At 38.3% G+C, this 19310-nt stretch overlaps 1 protein-coding gene across 2 annotated transcripts in view; it reads left to right on the forward strand.

The window, feature by feature from the left end:
- Nucleotides 1–16186, forward strand: part of ESF1 (ESF1 nucleolar pre-rRNA processing protein) — a 71690-nt gene extending 55504 nt beyond the window's left edge. For both annotated transcript variants that reach the window (XM_077814070.1, XM_077814071.1), the window contains 3 exons: nucleotides 12634–12707; nucleotides 14405–14551; nucleotides 15393–16186. In XM_077814070.1, the coding sequence (XP_077670196.1) occupies nucleotides 12634–12707; nucleotides 14405–14551; nucleotides 15393–15686 (515 nt within the window). In that variant the 3' untranslated portion in view covers nucleotides 15687–16186. The remainder of the gene's footprint in view (nucleotides 1–12633; nucleotides 12708–14404; nucleotides 14552–15392) is intronic.
- Nucleotides 16187–19310: the final 3124 nt, after the last annotated feature.

The raw sequence follows: 19310 nt of genomic DNA on the forward strand, positions 1-19310 counted from the left end.
GCAAGAGGATGTAGGTTTTCACACTGTTAGCATTTCCTGTTTCATTAATGTATGTTGAAGCTTCCAAGCAATGTATGGAAAAGTGTCCTGCAATATGTAGTGAGGTACTCCATCTTGAAATGGTGAAAGAGGGTCATTATTATTCAGTAGCTTTTACACATTTTCCCCATAGCATGGAATACAAACTTGCTGTTCAGAGATGCTCTTGGGGTTGTTGAGCAGACACTGAGTGTGTAGGTAAAACTCTTGACTGCAGGATTACCGGACATCACCTGGAAAAGAGAAACTGAGAATATAGCTAGCTTTGGAATAGTTTTAGAGAGAGAGCACTATCTACATGCTGGCTGGCTGCAAGCAAGGTGACACTTGATGTATCTCTAAAGCTCGTCAATGGCAGACTGAGCAAATTGAAGGGAAGTTTTGTCAGATGGAAACTGAGGGTCTGATTACTATTTCCATATTCCATTTAAGGAAAGTGGGGATGCTGCTGTAAAAGGGAACCAGGAAGTTCACCAAAAGAAACCTAGGCAAATGTATATTTGGGAGGGGGTGTCTTACACCAAATAAACTCTGTTTACAAAGAGAACTTCTTTTGCACCGGGGCAGTGATTCCTAAAGTGTAGCATGTGCCCTCTCAAGAAGGTCAGGGAACAAAGGGCTACGTAGTGGACCCCTGTTCTCCAGAGTCTCGGCTTTGGTTTATTTAAAAAAAAAAAAAAAGCTAGATCTCTAGATGTTATAGTGCCAGGGGGAAAAAAACTTGAATATTTGATCCGAGTGTAATCAGTGTGGTGGTGTCTTAATGAGTTTGCAGTGAGCTTGAAAAAAATATCTACCTCAGTGAATTCAATGGGTGCTAACTCCAGTGCTAATGATGATACGTATAATGTTGATATTTAAATATGTCACTGCCCATCAATGCATTTAAGAAAGGAAAGATAGTATGTATGAGGAATACACCTATGTTTCCAAAAGTTCCGAGTGGGGGAGGGAGTAAAGAGAGTGTAGAAGATGCATAGAATCGTAGAACTGGAAGAGACGTTTGAGAGGTCTTCTAGGTCAGTCTTCTGCACTCATGACAGGACTAGGTATTATCTAGACCAGCTCTGACAGGTGTTTGTCTAACCTGCTCTTAAAAATCTCCAATGATGGAGATTCCACAACCTCCCTATGCAATTTATTCCAGTGCCTAACCAGCCTGACAGGAAGCTTTTCCTAATGTCCAACCTAAACTGCTGTTTCTGTAATTTTTAAGCCCGTTGCTTCTTGTACGATCCTCACAGGTTAGAGAACAATTTTTCTCCCTCCTCCTTGTAATAACCTTTTATGTACTTGCAAACTGTTATGATGTCCCTGTCCCGCCCCCCCCCCCCCCCCCCAAAAAAAAAAATCTTCTCCAGACTAAACAAAGCCAGTTTTCTCAATTTTCCCTCATGGGTCATGTTTTCTAGACTTTTAATCATTTTTGTTGCTCTTCTCTGGACTTTCTTCAGTTTATCTACATCTGTCACACAACACACAGTCAACCTGTGGAACTCTTTGCCAGAGGATGTTGTGAAAGCAAAGACTATAACAGGGTTCAGAAAGAACTAGATAAATTCATGGAGAATAGCCAAGCTGGGCAGGGATGGTGTCCCTAGCCTCTGTTTGCCAGAAGCAGGGAATGGGTGACAGGGGATGGATCACTTGATGATTACCTGTTCTGTTCATTCCCTTGGATGCACCTAGCATTGACCACTGTGAGAAGACAGGATACTGTGCTAGATGGACCTTTGGTCTGACCCAGAATGGCCGTTCTTATGATACCCAGAACTGGACATAATGCTCCAGTTGAGACCTAATCAGCTTACAACACTCCTGCTAATACAGACCAGTATGATGTTTGCCTTTTTGCAACAGTGTTACACTGTTCACTCATATTTAGCTTGTGATCCACTATGACCCCAGATCCCTTTCCGCAGTACTTCTTCATAGACAGTCGTTTCCATTTTGTGTGTGCAATTGATTGTTCCTTCGTAAGTGGAGTACTTTGTGTTTGTCCTTATAGAATTTCATCCTGTTTATTTCATACAATTTCTCCAGTTTATCCAGACCATTTTGAATTTGAATCCTATCCTCTAAAGCACTTGCAACCTCTCATCTTGGTATAATCTGCAAACTGTATAAGTGAGCTCTCCATGCCATTATCTAATCATTGATGAAGATATTGAATAGAACCGGAGCCAGATCTATTTCCTGCAGGATCCCACTAGATATGCCCTTTCAGCTTGACTGTGAACCACTGATAACTACTCTCTGGGAATGGTTTTCTAACCTATTATGTACTCACCTTATAGTAAGTCCATCTAGGTAGTATTTCCCTAGTTTGTTTATGAGAAGGTCATGCAAGTCAGTATCAAAAGCCTTGCTAAAGTCAAGATATACCATATTTACTGTTCCCCTCCCCATCCCCCCCCATCCACAAGGCTTGTTACCCTTTCGAAGAAAAGTATTAGATTGGTTTGACAAGATTTGTTCTTGACAAATCCATGCTGCTATTACTTTATCACTTACTTTATCACTTTATTATCTTCTAGGTTTCTACAGATTGCTTAATTATTTGCTCCTTTACCTTTCTGGGTAGTGAAGTTAAGGTGTCTGGTCTGTAATTCCATGGGTTATCCTTAGTCCCCTTTTCATAGATTGGCACTGTATTTGCCCTTTTCCAGACCTCTGGAATCTCACCTATATTCCATGCCTTTTCTAAGATCATTGCTGATGCCTCAGATATTTCCTTAGTCAGCTCCTTGAGTATTCTAGGATGCATTTTGGTGACTTGAAAACATCTAACTAGTTAAAAATTACTTAGACTTGTTCTTTCCCTATTTTAGCCTCTGATCCTATCACATTTTCACTGACATTCATTGTTAGATGTCCAATTGCTACTAAACTTTTTGGTGAAAACTGGAACAAAAAAGTACATTCCAGAAGCTTGTTGGATAATCTTTGCCTGCTGCATGGGCTGTGTGTACATGCACACTTATACCAGATTAATTCAACTGATTTAATTAATCATGTTAGTTAAATTGATATAAATACACTACTCAAACCAAAGCAAGGTATTTCTTAGACCTGCTCCTAATCAACTGAAGCTAAATTAGGGTAGATGGATTTAAATAATTTATTTTAATCTCATTTTGCCGTTGAACTTTTTAGTTATTTTCCTAAACAAAGGTTGATTCTCACAATTTGTAACCATTAAACCATGTTGTTTTGCAACTAAATATAACATTTACTCTAAACTTAGTACTTCTCTTTGCTAGCCAAGAGTATATGTTCTATCTATGCATAATGTATTTCAGCAGTTATGTAGCATAATATACATTGTTTTCAGAATCTTATTTTTTGTTCTGTTAGAAAATGGTGAATGTTGCTTTTATTATATACTAGATTAATTTTTTACTTGTGTGCAAACTGTATTTGCATGGAAGTTGGAATTCATCTAAAAATGAATAATAGTATTTTAAATGATTACTGATAGTTATATAAAACTACCTTAAAGTGCTGGATACATCTGAAAAAAATATCAAAACATCTTTTTGTATTCAAAAATTATTAAACAAAGGAAGTATTGAACTTACTGTTTCTGTTCACCATGTTCTTTAAGATTTTAAAACTAGTTGATCTCATCCTCTCAGACCTAGGTTTTATTCATAGATTGGAAGAGGAAAACAAGCATTCCTGCTTTTTCAACTCCCATTTGATTTTTTGATTTTGAATGAACTAGTCATTAAGCTGAACTAATTAAAAAAAATAAAGTGAAATGATGAAAATATTCTGTCCGCATCTGCAGAAGAAGCTACTGCTGTCAAAAACTAGTGTAGCACTTCAACAAACCCTGGTTCTAGGTGCTTAGCTCGTGACTTCCACCAGTTGAGTGATTTGATTTTCTCTAATACTTAAGTCTTAATATAGGTTGTCATAATTTCAAATTTAATTTTAAATAGATTTCTCTTCTAAAAATGTTTTTAATTTAAACTATCTCATTTAAATAAAAAAGTTTTTTAAAATAATTGATTTTTATTCTGAGCTAAAACAAACAAAAGCAAAAACCTGGTTTAAACTAAAACAAATGTTTATATAGGCTTTTGTACCCATGTGACTAACTCTATTTAAAATCATGTGTTTAAAACTAGTATAACTGTGCATGTAGACAATCCTTTAAAATGCATGTTAGAAGTTTTCCTTTTCTTCTTTTGGAAGTTGTTAAATGGCAGTTCAGTATTGTCCAAAAGAATAATTGGTCATCTTTGGTTAATATTAATAGACCCAAAAAAAATTCAGAAGAATGTTGGTATTACCTGATTGAGTTTAATTTATCAAAGTAAAATAAAGAGCTAGCTTCAGTGTATGTATTTCCTAGGGATTTCTTATGAAAATTAATATTTTATGTACATAATGAGGAGTGATTTGTTGGTTCGTGTTCTTGGAAAGATAAAGGCTGAGTAGGCTTTTTAACTTGATAGTGAGCTCTTGCTTCAGAGATCATTGTGAAGCTTCAGAATAGGAAAGACGAACATTAAAGTTTCTTTTCGTAAATTAATTCTTTGCAGTCTCTTTGAAAAGGGAATAAATGTCTTAATTGTGGTAAAATTTAAAAAATATGTTTGGCTAATTCTGATTCTAGTTAATATCTAAGGCAACTCTCAATTTAGTAATTCCACTTTCAGATTGTTACTGGTTTTTGAGGCTTCAGAGCAACTTGCAATAAAGGTCTTTTCAGTAATAGATGGTATGATTGACAAGATAAGTTATATGGCGCTCAAGTAAAGTAGGAACTTTCAAATTCAAACTAGTGACTGGAAGACCCCATTTCACAATATTAAACTTGTCTGGAGAAAGTTGGACATCTTGACATATGGGTATGGGACAGTTGGGCCTTTTTAGCACCAAAAGAGGAGTGGGAGGAGGCTTAGTGTTTCTGATCTCTAAGAAGCATTTTTAACTTTTGGTACTGAGGGTAGCGCATCTCCTTTTTTCCTTTTTTGATCAGGGGGAGGAGCAGAGTCAACTTCAAGTTTCTGGGGAAAGAGCTTCTAAACTTGCTATTTCCCACTTCTGCAACTCTTTATGGCAACTAACTGCCCTACTGCATCCTACTCGAGTATCGTGCAACAATGACAAATAAACATGAACATGATGTTTCTATTGAAATAGTTCACGAAAGTTGAATTGTTGTCATGGGGCTTCAATGTTAACATACCATTGAGACCAACGGGACCACTTCATACTTCTCTCATACATGTTGTTTTAAGGTGTCTGCAGAATCAGGAAGACATTATTGCATCCGTTGAGTTCCCAGTATTACCACCATGTTGTCTCACATGGACATCTCATCAAAACAGTCGTAAAAATGTCTGTGCTTGGGCTCCACTAGCACTGTTTCCATTACTACCACGGGTGGAGATGTGCTGGTGGTAGTGCAATAGTGGGAGATTCCCGCCAAAATGCTGAAGTAAACATAAGTGTAATATCTAAATCGTTAATATTCAAAATGAAAAGGTAGACTGTGAAGCTCAATTATGATGCACTTTTAAAAGCTATTATGCAGCCACATACACCTGGCTCTGTTCATTGGAAACATCACTTTAGTGCTCTGATATTAAATCTTTGCTGAGAAATAGGGTGAGGCTGCTATTTGTGTGGACACTAATTTTGGGGATGCAATTTAGCAATGTTTTGTTGTATTTGAGGCTGGCCATGTCTTAAAGTACTACACAGCGGCATAGGTGCAGGGCTACAGCTTTGCCACTATAGCACTTCGGTGCAGATGCTCGCTACAGGGGGAGGTTTTCCCCTCCCTATAGTTAATCCAACTCCCTGAGACACAGTAGCTAGGTTAATGGGAGACCTAGCACTGTCTACAGTGGGGGTTAGGTCAGCATATCTACATCTCTTGCGTGTGTATTTCCCCCTGAAAGATGCAGCTGTACCAACTGAAATTGTTAACTCTGTAAGCGTTCTGGCTCTATGAAGCTATTCATATCGCTACAGATTTTTCACACTCCTGAAAGATGTAGCTATGCTGATGCTAGTTTTCCGTGTAGACCAACCCTTAGTCTATACTACAAAGTTTTGCCAGCATAGCTACATTGGCTAGGGGTGTGAAAAAATCACACCCCCAGCCAGCATAATAATTTTGGCAAAACCTCTGAGTAGACACAACTATGCCGACAGAAGAGTGCTTCTGTTGGTTTAGCGAATGTCATATGGGGTGGTGGTGTAACTATGCCAAGAGGAGCCCTCCTGTCAGCTTACACTATGCCTTCACTAGAGGGATCTGATGATGTAGCTATACCGGCAATGACTCTGTCGTGTAGACAAGGCTGAAGTTGGTTCTAAGGGTTCCAAAAATTGGAGAAGCCCAACATATGGGAGATATTTTGAGGGTCTTTTGAAAATCCTATTTTGCAACATTGAATATTGTACCTGAATTCATAGTCAAATCTTAATAAAAGTTTACAATCTGACTTTTTTTTTTTTTTTTAAATTATGCTCACCAAATTTTAAATGCTTCATTTAGAATTAGGTGTATCCTGCAATTTACATTGGACAGGAAGAGTTAATGCTATGAAACTTAAAGCAAATGGAAAAATCACTCAGTCAAATATGAATTAGTTTATTATACAAGCCAAAAATACTTCTGAAATCTTTATAGATGTTAACATATTTAAGTATCTGACTTTTATTCTTTCAGTAGTAAATTTTTTTTTGCAGAAGGAGATGAAACCGTGATTGCATGTCAGTTGAAATATATGGAAAGGGAATTCACAGGAATATGGTAGAATAGCCTATAATATTGCATGAGGGATTTGTATGAAATGGAAAGGGGGGGGGATTAGAATTCTAATGTTATACTAATAGTATTCTGCTTTTTGTCATACCTGAACAAGTTATTTCAGGAGACAAAGAAGTTGATGGTTGTTCTCTTTGATTTCAGGAAACCATGTAAGTATGAGAGAAATGTGAAGCACTGTGGTTGTCTTGTTCTTATTCCAAATTTTTCCATAGCAGGCTCAATTAATATAGCCAGGTGACAGTAAATAATGGCTGGGTATGGCAATTAAAAATATTACGATTTTTTTATAGAAGATTTCTTAGAATGGGTGCCCAAAGGTAAAAAAAAAAAAAATCAGATTTGGTATTCTAATTCTTTTCCCAGAATTTAGTTAATTGCAAACTGTTAACTGTGAAGTTAATAGGTTTTTAAGGCCAGGACAGATCATTATAATCATAAAATGAACAGGGAGAGAGTAAAAGTTTTGATTAGCAGCTGAGGATCCCGTGCATGGAGATAAAGGGCTTGGTTAATTATCCTTTTGGTCTGTCTGTGTTTGTTTGTGTCTCTGCTGGGGCTATGTGGCTGGGCTTTCAAGCCTCTAAACAAAAGGGTGAGAAGTCTGTCTCTGTGCGGGCTGTGAGATTGGGGCTCTTTGGCCATAGTTCAGGACCAGTGTTCTAGTCTTAATCCTCTCTGTGAGTGAGGGGATGAGCTGACCTGCAAGGCTAAATGTATAAACCAGTTGTAAAGTGAATTCCTGAGGTGAGCAGGAGGTTACCAGAAGTTTGAAAGAGTTTGCAATAGAGAGTAGGCACTTTTTCTCATGGGTTTGTGGTCTTGAAGGGCATCTGTTGATTCTGTTGTATCAGAGAGACAGTTCTTGGATAACCCGCTATCACCACTGCAGGTCCAATCAGGTAAGTTTTGTTTCAAACGAACAGGAGAGATTGGAAAACAGAGAAAAGGGACTGGCAGTTTGTGACCAAGAAGGAAGGAGAAGCAAGAGAGGATGGGATGGTCTTTGACCACCAGAGGAAAGAGAACCAGGAGAAATTCAACATAGGGAGAGATATCGAGTCATATTCCGGTTCTCCTGCAGCAGCTACAGAGAATCTCTTGGAAGACTGAAATTCCAAAACTGGAGAAAAACACAGGGACCTCTGCAAGGCACATGAGAAGATGGATGTCAGCCATACCCAAAATGTTCAGTGACCTGAAAAGGAGCTCTTTGTAAGTTCAAGAGCTTGTCTCTCTCACCAGCAGTAAAAGATATTACCTCACCACCTAGTCTCTCTAATATCCTGGGACCAATATGGCTACAACATCACTGCGTACTGCTTCAGAAGATTCTTTGCAGATCATCCGAGACTTCAAAGATCTTACAAGGGAGCTGAAGGATAGGAAAGCATTGGTGGTGATCAGAGATCTGTCTTGCCCAGCAACTGAGAGAAGATAGCCAGTAGAAAATGTGAGCAGCAAACTGTTGGCTCGGTATACAGTCTAAAGTTGATGGTTTGGGTTTTGTGAAATATTGGGTCATCTTCTATAGGGAGAAAAGGACATATGGGTTGGACTACCATTGTTTCAGTAGAAAGGGTTCCAGTTTTCTGGGTGACAGAGGAGAAAAGCCTGGGAAATAATCAGGAGGAATTAGAAATGTTCATTTATGAACAGAAAATTTGGTATAATTAGTATTACTGAAACCTGGTGGGCTGAGTCACATGACTGGGATTTTAATATTACTCCATTTTAGGAAAAAGAGAGTGGGCAGCCGAGGAACAGGGTTGTCATTCTACATCAAAGAAACTATTGTCTGCGTTAGATTTCTTGACAATTCAGAAGTATAGGACCTGGAATAGTTATGGATCAGCATTCTACCTGATAAATTCCAACGTGGGGTACTGGTTGGGAATCTGTTACAGACCACCAAATTAGACAAGGGAATAGCAGGAGCAGCTCCTTAAACATCTTTATACAATGTGTACAACAAAAATTGTGTTTTCATGGAGTTCAAACTTGCAGACATTTGGAAAGGTTTCATGGAGCCATTAATAGAAACTCCAGGAATGTTTTACAAGTTATAACGGGGTTCTCAAACTTCATTACACTGTGATCCCCTTTTGACAATAAAAATTACATGACCCCAGGAAGGGGGACTGAAGCCTGAGCCCACCCAAGCCCCACCGCCCCTGGCAAGGGGGGAGACGAAAGCCAAAAGGCTTCCGCCCCAGGCAGAGGGCCTGTAACCTGAGTCTCACCACCCAGGGCTTGGGCTTTGGTCCCAGGCGGTGGGGCTTAGACTTACTGGGGCCCAGGGCTAAAGCCAAAGCCCAAGACAGCCTTGGCAACCCCATTAAAATGGGGTTGTAGCCCACTTTGGGGTCTGACGCACAGTTTGAGAACCCCCTGGACTGTAAGGATTGGCAAAGGAGCACAGCAAATTTCAGAACAATCTGAGTAAGCATTTGGATTTTACAACACTTCAAGAGAATATTAAGAGGCATAATCTACAAGTATGTGGCAAAAATATTTTTGATAGTCAACAGCTCATTTAATATAATAGAAAAAGGAATGATAAGGTACAATGGTTGGAAGCTGAAGCTAGACAAATTCAGTCTAGAAGTATAGCATATGTTACTAATAGTGAGTTTAATTAGCCATTGGAATAATTTAGCTTGTGATGTGGTGGACTCTCCATCACTGGAAGTCTTTAAATCATGGTTGGATATCTTTCTAAAAGTTGATCGTATAGCTCAAACAGAAGTTATAAGCTTGGTGCAGAAATTGTTGGTTGAGGTTCTGTGAAGTGTTAAGCAGGAAGTCAGACTAGATGAACATATAATAGTTCCTTCTGGTCTTAAAATCTATCAATCTTGTCTGACTATTCTGCAGGTGGAATTAGTCTTCCATACTGGGTAAATGAACACTGTTGTGTCAATAACTTGTAGCTGAACAAAACCACATTTTTTAGGAAAGCAGTCCTGATTTAAAGGCTACATGTGGTGATGATTTTATTGTCAACAGCAAAGAGAAAAGGTCTGACAATTTTGGAACCAAATAGTCTTAATTTCATGAAGCTACAAGACCAAAGCTGGTTCTGACAGGCTGCACAACCTATAGTTGCGAGGTGGGGGCTGGGAGGGGAGGTGATACACAGTCCTAATTAGGATCAGTCTTCCATAGGGAGGCAATTAGTTCTGCACTTACTTTCCTTATTCCTTCTCCATACACCATATTAGAAGTTGAGTGTGAGCAAGCTAAGCCTCATGTACCCGGAGACGTTGGTAAGAATTTGGAGCTCCCCACATCAGTGAACCCGTGTTTGTACGGCACCTAGCACAATCCTGGATCTCTAGGGCATTTAGGTGCTATAGTAATAGACATAAATAACAATAATAATATGGATCTGCTTTGCTTCTGAGAGTTGTTCCCTCCTGGCACCTCCTATGTTTAGGGGCCCTATCAAATTCACGATCCATTTTGGTCAATTTCATGGTCCTAGGGTTTTAAAAATCATAAATTTAATGATTTCAGCTATTTAAATCTGAAATTTCACGGTGTTGTAATTGTAGGGTTCCTGACCCAAAAAGGAGTTGGAATGGGGGAGGAGGGGAGGATGTTTGCGGTACTGCTACCCATACTTCTGCACAGCTGCTGGCGCTGGTGCTGCTTTCAGAGCTGGCCAGCTGGAGAGCAGCGGGGGTGGCCGGGAGCCCAGCTCTGAAGGCAGTGTCACCTCCAGCAGCAGCGCAGAGGTAAGGATGGCCCGGTAGGGTGTTGCCACCCTTACTTCTGCGCTGCTGCCTGCAGAGCTGAGCCCTCCGTCAGCAAACGTCACTCTCTGGCCACCCAGGTCTGAAGGCAGCAGGGCAGAAGTAAGGGTGGTGTGGTATGGTATTGCCACCTTTACTTCTGCTCTTCTGCTGGTGGGGCGCTGCCTTCAGAGCCGAGTGCCCGACCAACAGCCGCTGCTCTCCAGCTGCTCAGCTCTGAAGGCAGCAGCACAGAAGTAAGGGTTGTTCGCTCGCTCGCATGCACGCCCCCCCCCCCCCCTGCAACTCCCTTTTGGGTCAGGACCCCCAATTTGAGAAACACTGGTGTCCCCCATGAAATCTGTATAGTATAGGGTAAAGCACACCTAACACCAGATTTCATGGTCCATGACTTGTTTTGCATGGCTGTGAATTTAGTAGGGCCCTACCTATGATTGTTTGTTTTTTCTCAGCCTCCCTGTACCTATCTCTTCCCAGTCTCGCCAGGTCTGCTTGTTCTTGCATCCCTGATGTAGCCAGTTTGGGGAAGGTTTCAAACTTGTTCAATTCTATTTGTATAACATAGAATTGAATAATATGTGGAGAAGGTAGAACAAACACCTACAGAATAGGAGCCCTTTGCTGGGCTTGAACTTCCTCTGCCCTGAATGGTTCCCTGGAGATGCTGAATCAATAGCTTAGGACTTGATGAGCAACTGATGTTGTACATCTTTGTTCTTCTTACTGGCAGCCAGGATTTTGTGGTGGTATTTCTTTTGTTTTGTTTTTTTCCCCAAAAAACTTTGAGAAACCCACCCAAGCTTTGCAAGCTATTTGGAATCAGTTGAGTGAATTTTTTTTTAAAAAGGAAATTACTTAAAATATTTCAGGGGCTCTTCAAGAGATGTTGTGTCCTGTTGCGTAGCATAATTAGCAAATTAACTTTAACTAGACTTTGTTTTGTCTTGTAAATATTTCTAGTCTCTTTTCTGGAAACAGAATGGATCCAAATATGTTCCTTAAGAATACCCCCAAAGGACTGTAATGTATTACTGGAAATGGGTTCATTAAAGGTCAGAGAGCATGATTTAGTCCAGGCAGCTTTCCATCTTCCCTTTTACCTCATAACACTGTAAGTCTTGAATCTTTTTGAGAGATAAATTTGATTGCATAGTATTTGTAAATAGGATTCTCCTTAATAATTGATTATTGTGGGCTTCTGTTTCCTTCTATTAATATTCTTTATTAGTACAAGGATCAGTGTATGCACAGGACCTCCTTAGTGAGTAAAGAAAACTTCATCAGAGTCTCATCATTTAAGATGAGCTTAAATCAGCCCAACAATATTTTGGTCCCCTTTTGTTCTGCGATAATCTTTCTTTCATGCATAACTTTTACTGCTTCTCTATAAATTTGGGGAATAATTTTGATCTTCTTGGTTGTTGGTTTTTTTTTTTCCACATAGCCTTTATCCTGACTTCTGCAAGGCTATACTCTGGTTCAGCTGCCAATACTGTCAATGGACAGATTAGGAAAATATAAGTTTAAACTATTTTTCTTTTCTTAAGCTATTTCTGTTATTGTTCCTTTCCATACTGGAAGTTAAGTGGAAGGAATGAACATTTTAGAGAAGGCACGTGAATTCAGTTACTTGTGTAGCAGCATAAACTCATTTCTCTTTGGATTTATAATGCGTGTACATTTGAACAGTGAGTGGCTTTGTGTAACTGGCTGTGCCCCACTAGTGGTTCTCACAACTGCTCTTTGCAAGAAGGAAGAAAAAATTGTACCATACCCCTCTTTTTTTTTTTCTTTGCCTACCATCACTTCTGCCAGTTTGAGTGCTGATACCCACTCAGTAGACTGAGTGGATATTGTTCCCTCTAAAAATCCTTGCTAGGTCTTAACCATACCTGATTTCTTTTTTCAAACTTTTTCTTTTATTACCTCAAATTGAAATATCAATTTCAGCTGACTGAGACACGCTTTCAGATACTGTAGCTATAGGAATTAGCCTCATGTATACTTATGAATTAACTCATGTATTTGTTGTGTGATCAGGTTTAAAGAAAATATCAAAGAAATTCAAGACAGAAGAAAGTACCCCAGAAAAAGAAGAAGAAGAAAAGCACAAGGTAATTTTTGTGTTAAAGTATTAAAGATTACAGACATAGGTCCCAGTTCTTTAAGTACTTGTGGAGTTAATCGTATGTGAATAGTACCAGTGAATTCAGTAGGACTACTCTGTTGATAGGAATATAATTAATGCCAGTCAGCATGTTTCTGTTTCATAATTTGAAAATGGAACCACTATACAATAAGAGTATGCCCAAGTGGGCTCAGTGGATAATCCTAATAAGATACATGATGGTGTCTCATGGAATCGGGTGGGTCCCAATGCCTATGATGACTTTGCCAGTTTCTTGCACTCCGTAGCACAAGCCCCTGGATTTCCCAGGGGATCATGGCCTTAACACAGTACAAGACCTGTTGATCCATAATTATAAAGCGTTACTTCAAAGCTAGATGTTTCCCCCTTGTTTCTTTCTTCATATATTAAAAAAAAACCCAGCCTTTAACTAAAGTTTTTGATAGTGGCTCATGGATTCAGCATATTTATTCATTTAAATGTTTTAAGAGATTGTAATAAGCTTAGGCCTTAACATATTTTGTATTAAATTCAGATTTCATTTTAAACAGGTTTATTTTTATGAGGAAAACTTATAACGTAACTAACAAATTTAAAAATCTGATTTAAATAAAAAACTGATTTTTTTACTGTTTTTTTCCGTAAACATTTTTTTTACCATTTTCCTCCCAAAAATAAATAAATCATTGATTTGTTTTTTTATCCATCCTGACCCAGATGTCAAGAACTGAGCGAGAGACTGCTAGCGGAAAGGAAATTATCAGTGAGACATTTTTCGATCCCTAAAGGCTTAGTTATTCCACTTCAGCAAAAGTTAATTTTATTTTTTTTAAACTAATGTTATGCTTAAATAGTTGTTTCCCATTTGCAGAAATAGCAAAGTTAGACTATTCAAAGTTATTTAGCAGTGTCCTGAATTCATGCCCTGACTTGGGGTTCTCATTTCTCATTAGTGTGAATGGAGTTTAAAGTATCCACTTTAATCACATAATTTCTTTGCTTTTGTTAGTGTGTGCCCCAAACTTAATTTCTTCTTTTTATTTAAACATTGGTTTTTCACAAATAAAAACTATCTTTTATAAGATAAGAATTACCTTGACACTTTTTTCATTTCTATGTTATAAATGTCAGTGTTGAGATCACATAAGTCTCTGAACTCTTGTAAGTGGAATGTTTAACCATATGATCACTGTGAAGATGAAAATGAGTGACAATGATTATATTTAATTAGAGAGCAACCTTTCTGGGTTGTTCTTTGTTTAAAAATAAAAATCAGCTATATGAGAATTTAAAAACAAATACAATGCTTTAAGGTAAGCACAGATGGTTGTGGAATGTAGCCCATGTCACAATCCTACAAAGAGGCTAAACTGAATATAGATATAACAGCCTTGTGGAAATGAGATAAAATCTTTACCTGCTGTGCTGTACTACTGAGTATAAAACTCGTTGAATAGTACTGTAGTTTTCCTTCTCATCAGTTCTCCAAAAGTTTTAGAAGACATATTTAATTAATAATATAATAAACATTACTATGTTTTATAATCGCTTGCAATCTGTTTACAAATTACAACTGTTCCCCTGGAGCCTGGAAATCATGAGTGCTCATGTTTCAGAAGGAACATGTGTATTCCATACGTCCCAAAGAGATGTTATATAAATGAGCTCTTTTTATTGTAACAGGCTGAAATGGCACTGCTTATGATGGACGATGAGGAGGATGACAGAAAACATTTTAACTATGAGAAGATTGTAGAACAACAGAACCTGAGCAAGAAGAAAAAGAAACAACTAATGAAAAAGGAGGAGTTGTTAGAAGATGACTTTCAGGTAATACTAATACAGATTCCAAGTATTGAAATGTAATAGAATTTAGTAGTATCTTTACTTTTTCAAGAGGAGTGGATTGGAATTCTGATGTAAGAATTATACCTCAGTAATATGGTTTGACAACATTTTAACAGTGCAGTTGAATATAAACCTCTTTATAGTACTCCTACACAGGAAAAGGCTATCATTACTAATGCTGGGATCAAACAAGGATACAACTTTGATCAGTCCATGTTGCTTTTGAATTTTTGTTATCGACATGTATGTGTGCATAACCCTTTAGGAACTGGGTGCACTTTACATGGCTTAGATTACAAGCAATGTTTCCCTAACAGAGGGAGCAAAACCAGACTATGTATAGGGATTTAAGGAGACAGAATTCACTCTTCAAGACCACATGCAATCTGTTGGCTGGAATATTGATTATTGCCCGTCTCCACTGACTCTTTCCATGCTTGCTTATTCTTAACCCACAAGGAATGTCTTCAGTGGCCCACCTTTTGTTATATACAGGTTTTGCACAGGAGTGTCTCCTGTATGTTGTTGACTCTCCCATACCACCTTGCACACAATGCAAAGGACAGAAGAGTCCCCCACACATAGGTGAAATTCACCCTCCATGAATGCATAGTTTAATTTAACCAGCCTGACCAAATTCTGAGAACTACTGTTTGAAATTTAAATATTAAAATTTAGGTTCCAGTAAAGTAAGATCTGACTTAGGCAATTAGTGTTACCCCTATCTTGTACACGCTGTCCCATTTAAATATGATTACCATATTTTCTGGTATGTTACATTTTGTCCTGTTTCTCTGATATAGGTTCTCTTTTCTATCTTCAGGTGAATGTTGCTGATACAAGGTTTCAAGCACTGTATACTTCCCACTTGTTTAATTTGGATCCTTCTGATTCAAACTTCAAAAGGACAAAAGCAGTGGAAAAAATTTTGGAGGAGAAAGCTCGCCGAAGAGAACAAAAGCAGCAGAATCTTGCAAAGGAGATACAGGAGAATGAGATTGGAAAGAAGGGAAACATCACTAAGAAAGCTGTAGATCCTGCTTTATCAATGCTAATAAAATCTGTCAAAAATAAAACAGAACAATTTCAAGCCAGAAAGAAACCAAAAATAAAATAAAGTCCAGTTGTTTGGCTTTCCTTAGTCCAGTCTGTATTCCTTGAAAAATGGCAAAATTCATAAGAGCTTTCTGGATGTTGAATCCCATAAACTAAGGGTTTCTAAAGAATCAGTGCCAGTGTTGGGGTTTGGGGATGAACTGTAGACAACCGATTACAATACCATCTTTCCCCCTCCCACAAAGACCTCCTTGGAATAATATATTTGTAAAATAGTTCACAAACAACAGCATATGTAACAAAATTAATTTACCTAAAGCTGTTTATTTCATAACACCATTTCAGTTAAAACTAATAGAAATGTTAAAGATGGCTACAAAGAACTTCCTTAGTTGTAGTAATGGACACATTTATAAATGAGTGTGTGTGACTTCAGGTCCTGATATGATTTTTAGATTTAAAAAAAATCTTTGGAATTTCATAATGGTGCATTTACTACTCCATGAGTCTGTAAATACAATGTTACTGGTAAAGATAATTTTAATAAACTGAAAGTGAAGATGGGTTGGATGAATTTTGTTTTAGTCAAGAGAACTGTGATATATGTGGATAACTTGTGAAATAATGAATAAAAATATATTTTAGTGCATTAATAATATTTTTCACTTCTATAATCATCTAAGGATTCCAGAGCACTTCAGAAACATTAAGTGAAATTCTCTGATTTAGGAGAGATTCTCATTTACAGCAAGGAAACTGAAACAATTAAGGTCAAGCTTGAATGCCCAAAGTCAGGTATCAAAATCCATTTTTACACACCTAAATAAGGCTGGGCTCTATATTAGGCATTTTCTTAAATTTCTCCCAATGCTACATTGCTGTTAGTGTAACTCCACTGATAGTTGAATGTGTTTAAAAAAAAAAGTACTCTAAAGGAGGTCAGTGCATGAAAATAGTTAGTTGGTGCACCTGCTACTTGACACTATGCAATGTATGTATAAAGAGAAATATATCAAATAATACAGTTTGAGCCTGTTTACAAAATTAGTTTGTCAGAACTGTTAATATGTGTTCCAAAAAAATCTTCCTACAATAAGTCTACCTAGTGTGGTGGGGGGTGGGGGGGGAGAGAAAGTAGGAATCCAGCAAGTATCCTGACCTAGACTGCTCAACGCCAGCTGCTGATCACACAGAGCACTAGTGGAAAGCAGGGGTTCAGGGGAAGAGTTCTAGGTCTGATGGGTCATTAAGCAAGACCTTTACTTTTCAGGACCTTGGTGGTTCTCTTACAGAAAGCATTTCTATTTTTAAACTGTTCTGGGCTGGAAATCTAAATGATCTACTTAAAAAGTCTCTAAAAGTTGAACAATTTCAGGATGGCAAGCTTCATCTCTACCCAAAATTTATGAACAACCTATGAATCTTAACAAAAGCCAACAAAAAGCCCACAAAATATGGACTACAGGAGAAAAAAAGCTTTAGCCTCTCCCAAGTGGTGGTTGCTGCTGGAACTGAATGGAGAACAGTAATTCAGTTTCACAGAGAATTTATAAATTTAACTTCATTCTGATTAGGAATGAAAACCAAAAATTTCAAAGTTCTCCACAACAGGGAATTACCATTCTCTGCCCAGTTCTGGGAGCCATAGCTCCAGAGCATTCTGCCTAATAAAGAAAAGAAATTGGTATGCAAATAAAATTTCACTAAAGCAACCCTTAAAACCAGTAAACCAAACAAAAAGTCTTGCACACATGAAGTAAATACAGATGGATGTTCACTGAAGCAGATGGTCCTTCAATGTCAAAATATCAACTTTTAGTAAAACCAGTTTGTTTTACGTAGACAAATTAAGAAAATGAGAGAAACGACATATTCAATATCTATGTGGGATGACTGGGTGAGATAGTGAGATGCCATGGACTCAGCTCCCAATGGTGTTCAACTATATATTTCATATTTAACTGACATAACCACCAGTGCTTGTAAGATGTCGGACTGCCTACAAGAAAATCAGCTGTTGGATGAAGAGCAGCTGGCTCAAACTGAACCCAGGCAAAACAGAAGTGGTGCTGGATGAAAGGGGGAAATGCTATGAAGAATTAGCTGAGATGTTGTCTCCACCTTTCATAAAAGGTGCACAGCCTCCATTCATCAAAGTAGTGTGAAACTTTTAAAGATCCTTTTTCCCTTGATGCATTAATCATGGATGACCAGGTAGTATCAGTTTCTAAAAATGCCTTCTGTCACCTCCAGCTTGCTAGGAAATTTAGCCCCTTCTTCCCAGATGAGGACCTGGCTATATATTTGTTACTTCCAGGCTGGATTACTGTAATGCACTGTATCCGAAGCTGAATGTGAAGATGGTGCAAACAGAGTCCATTTGATACAGAATGTGACTGCCTGCTTTCTCCATGACTTAGGCCGCTGTGAGCACCTCAGGCTTATGCTCAGATCTGTGCACTGGCTCTCAGTCAGCTTCCTGTGCATGTTTAAAGCCTTGGTCCTAATTTTCAAAGCAATTAATGAATCGATTAAGCCCCAGTTACATCAGAGACAGAATTTTGATCTGTCAACCATTGCAGCTGCTGTGCTCCTCTGGCACAATGCAGGTGGCACAGCTCAGCATGAAGGATTTTAGAGTATAGGGCAAAGCTTTTCCAGGGGCTCCAGCTATGCAACAAATTTCCAAAGATCAGGCAAATCCAGAGTCTGACCATCTTTAAGAAACACTGTGTAACCTTCCTCTTCAAAAAAGCCTTTAAACCATCAAAATGATGCTCACACCACTAACACAGGCTCTACACAGTAGATCCCTCACAACCCCCACAAAAATGAGGAGGAGAATTAATAAAATCTAACAAAACAAAAGCCCTACCTCAAGCAAAAACTTAGAAAGGGGAAGAGTGCCAGATGCTCCACGAAGTTCACTAGGGACTTCCTTCGTTACTGATGTTACATGGAACGTGCTCAGTTACTATGGTGATGGACAGCAGCATGAAACCGTAAGATAGAATAGCAAATGTTCCATCCACTTAATTCTCCAGCAAAACTATTATAAAGGAAAGGTTTAAAAAGATTTGGTAAAACAAATTAAAAGGTTAGCACTGCTGATAGAGTTGGAATCAAACTGTTATCACCTTTGCATATAGATATATTGGGTTTCTTCTTTGGAAAGCTATTTTGAACCATATTACTCTGTTGTTGTTTTTGGTCTTGTGTCCAGAGACTGCAAGGAAGCCCAGCCTGTATTTAACAGCCAGAATAAGACATGGTGGACAAAAATGTATAAGCAGAAACTTGAAAAGGCATAGGTATGGGTTTGAAAATGGTTGATTGTATTTTGCAGCTGCATTTACATGGAAACTGCCCATAGAGATTTGCCATACCAAATAGCAATGTATGGTGTAATTGGTGCAGAATTCAGTGTCCAATCCGATGCACGTTATTTGCTTTTCTTGAATATTCAGGTTCCCAGAGTGTTATATATTTTGCCTGAAGTCATTTGGTCTCAGTCTGCCATTTAATTTGAAATCCCTTCTTTGTTGAGGCTGACCTACCCTCTTCAGTTTCGAGAAAATTTTGCTAGTTATCCAAGAGAGAAAGTAGCAGCGGAATTCAGTTTTCAGTGAAATCTTCCAACAAAACATCCTTGATTAAGGTAGCTAAAGACCATTTCGTAGCCCAT

Source organism: Eretmochelys imbricata, chromosome 3 (genome assembly GCF_965152235.1).
Source record: "Eretmochelys imbricata isolate rEreImb1 chromosome 3, rEreImb1.hap1, whole genome shotgun sequence".
Taxonomy (NCBI): Eukaryota; Metazoa; Chordata; order Testudines; family Cheloniidae; genus Eretmochelys; species Eretmochelys imbricata.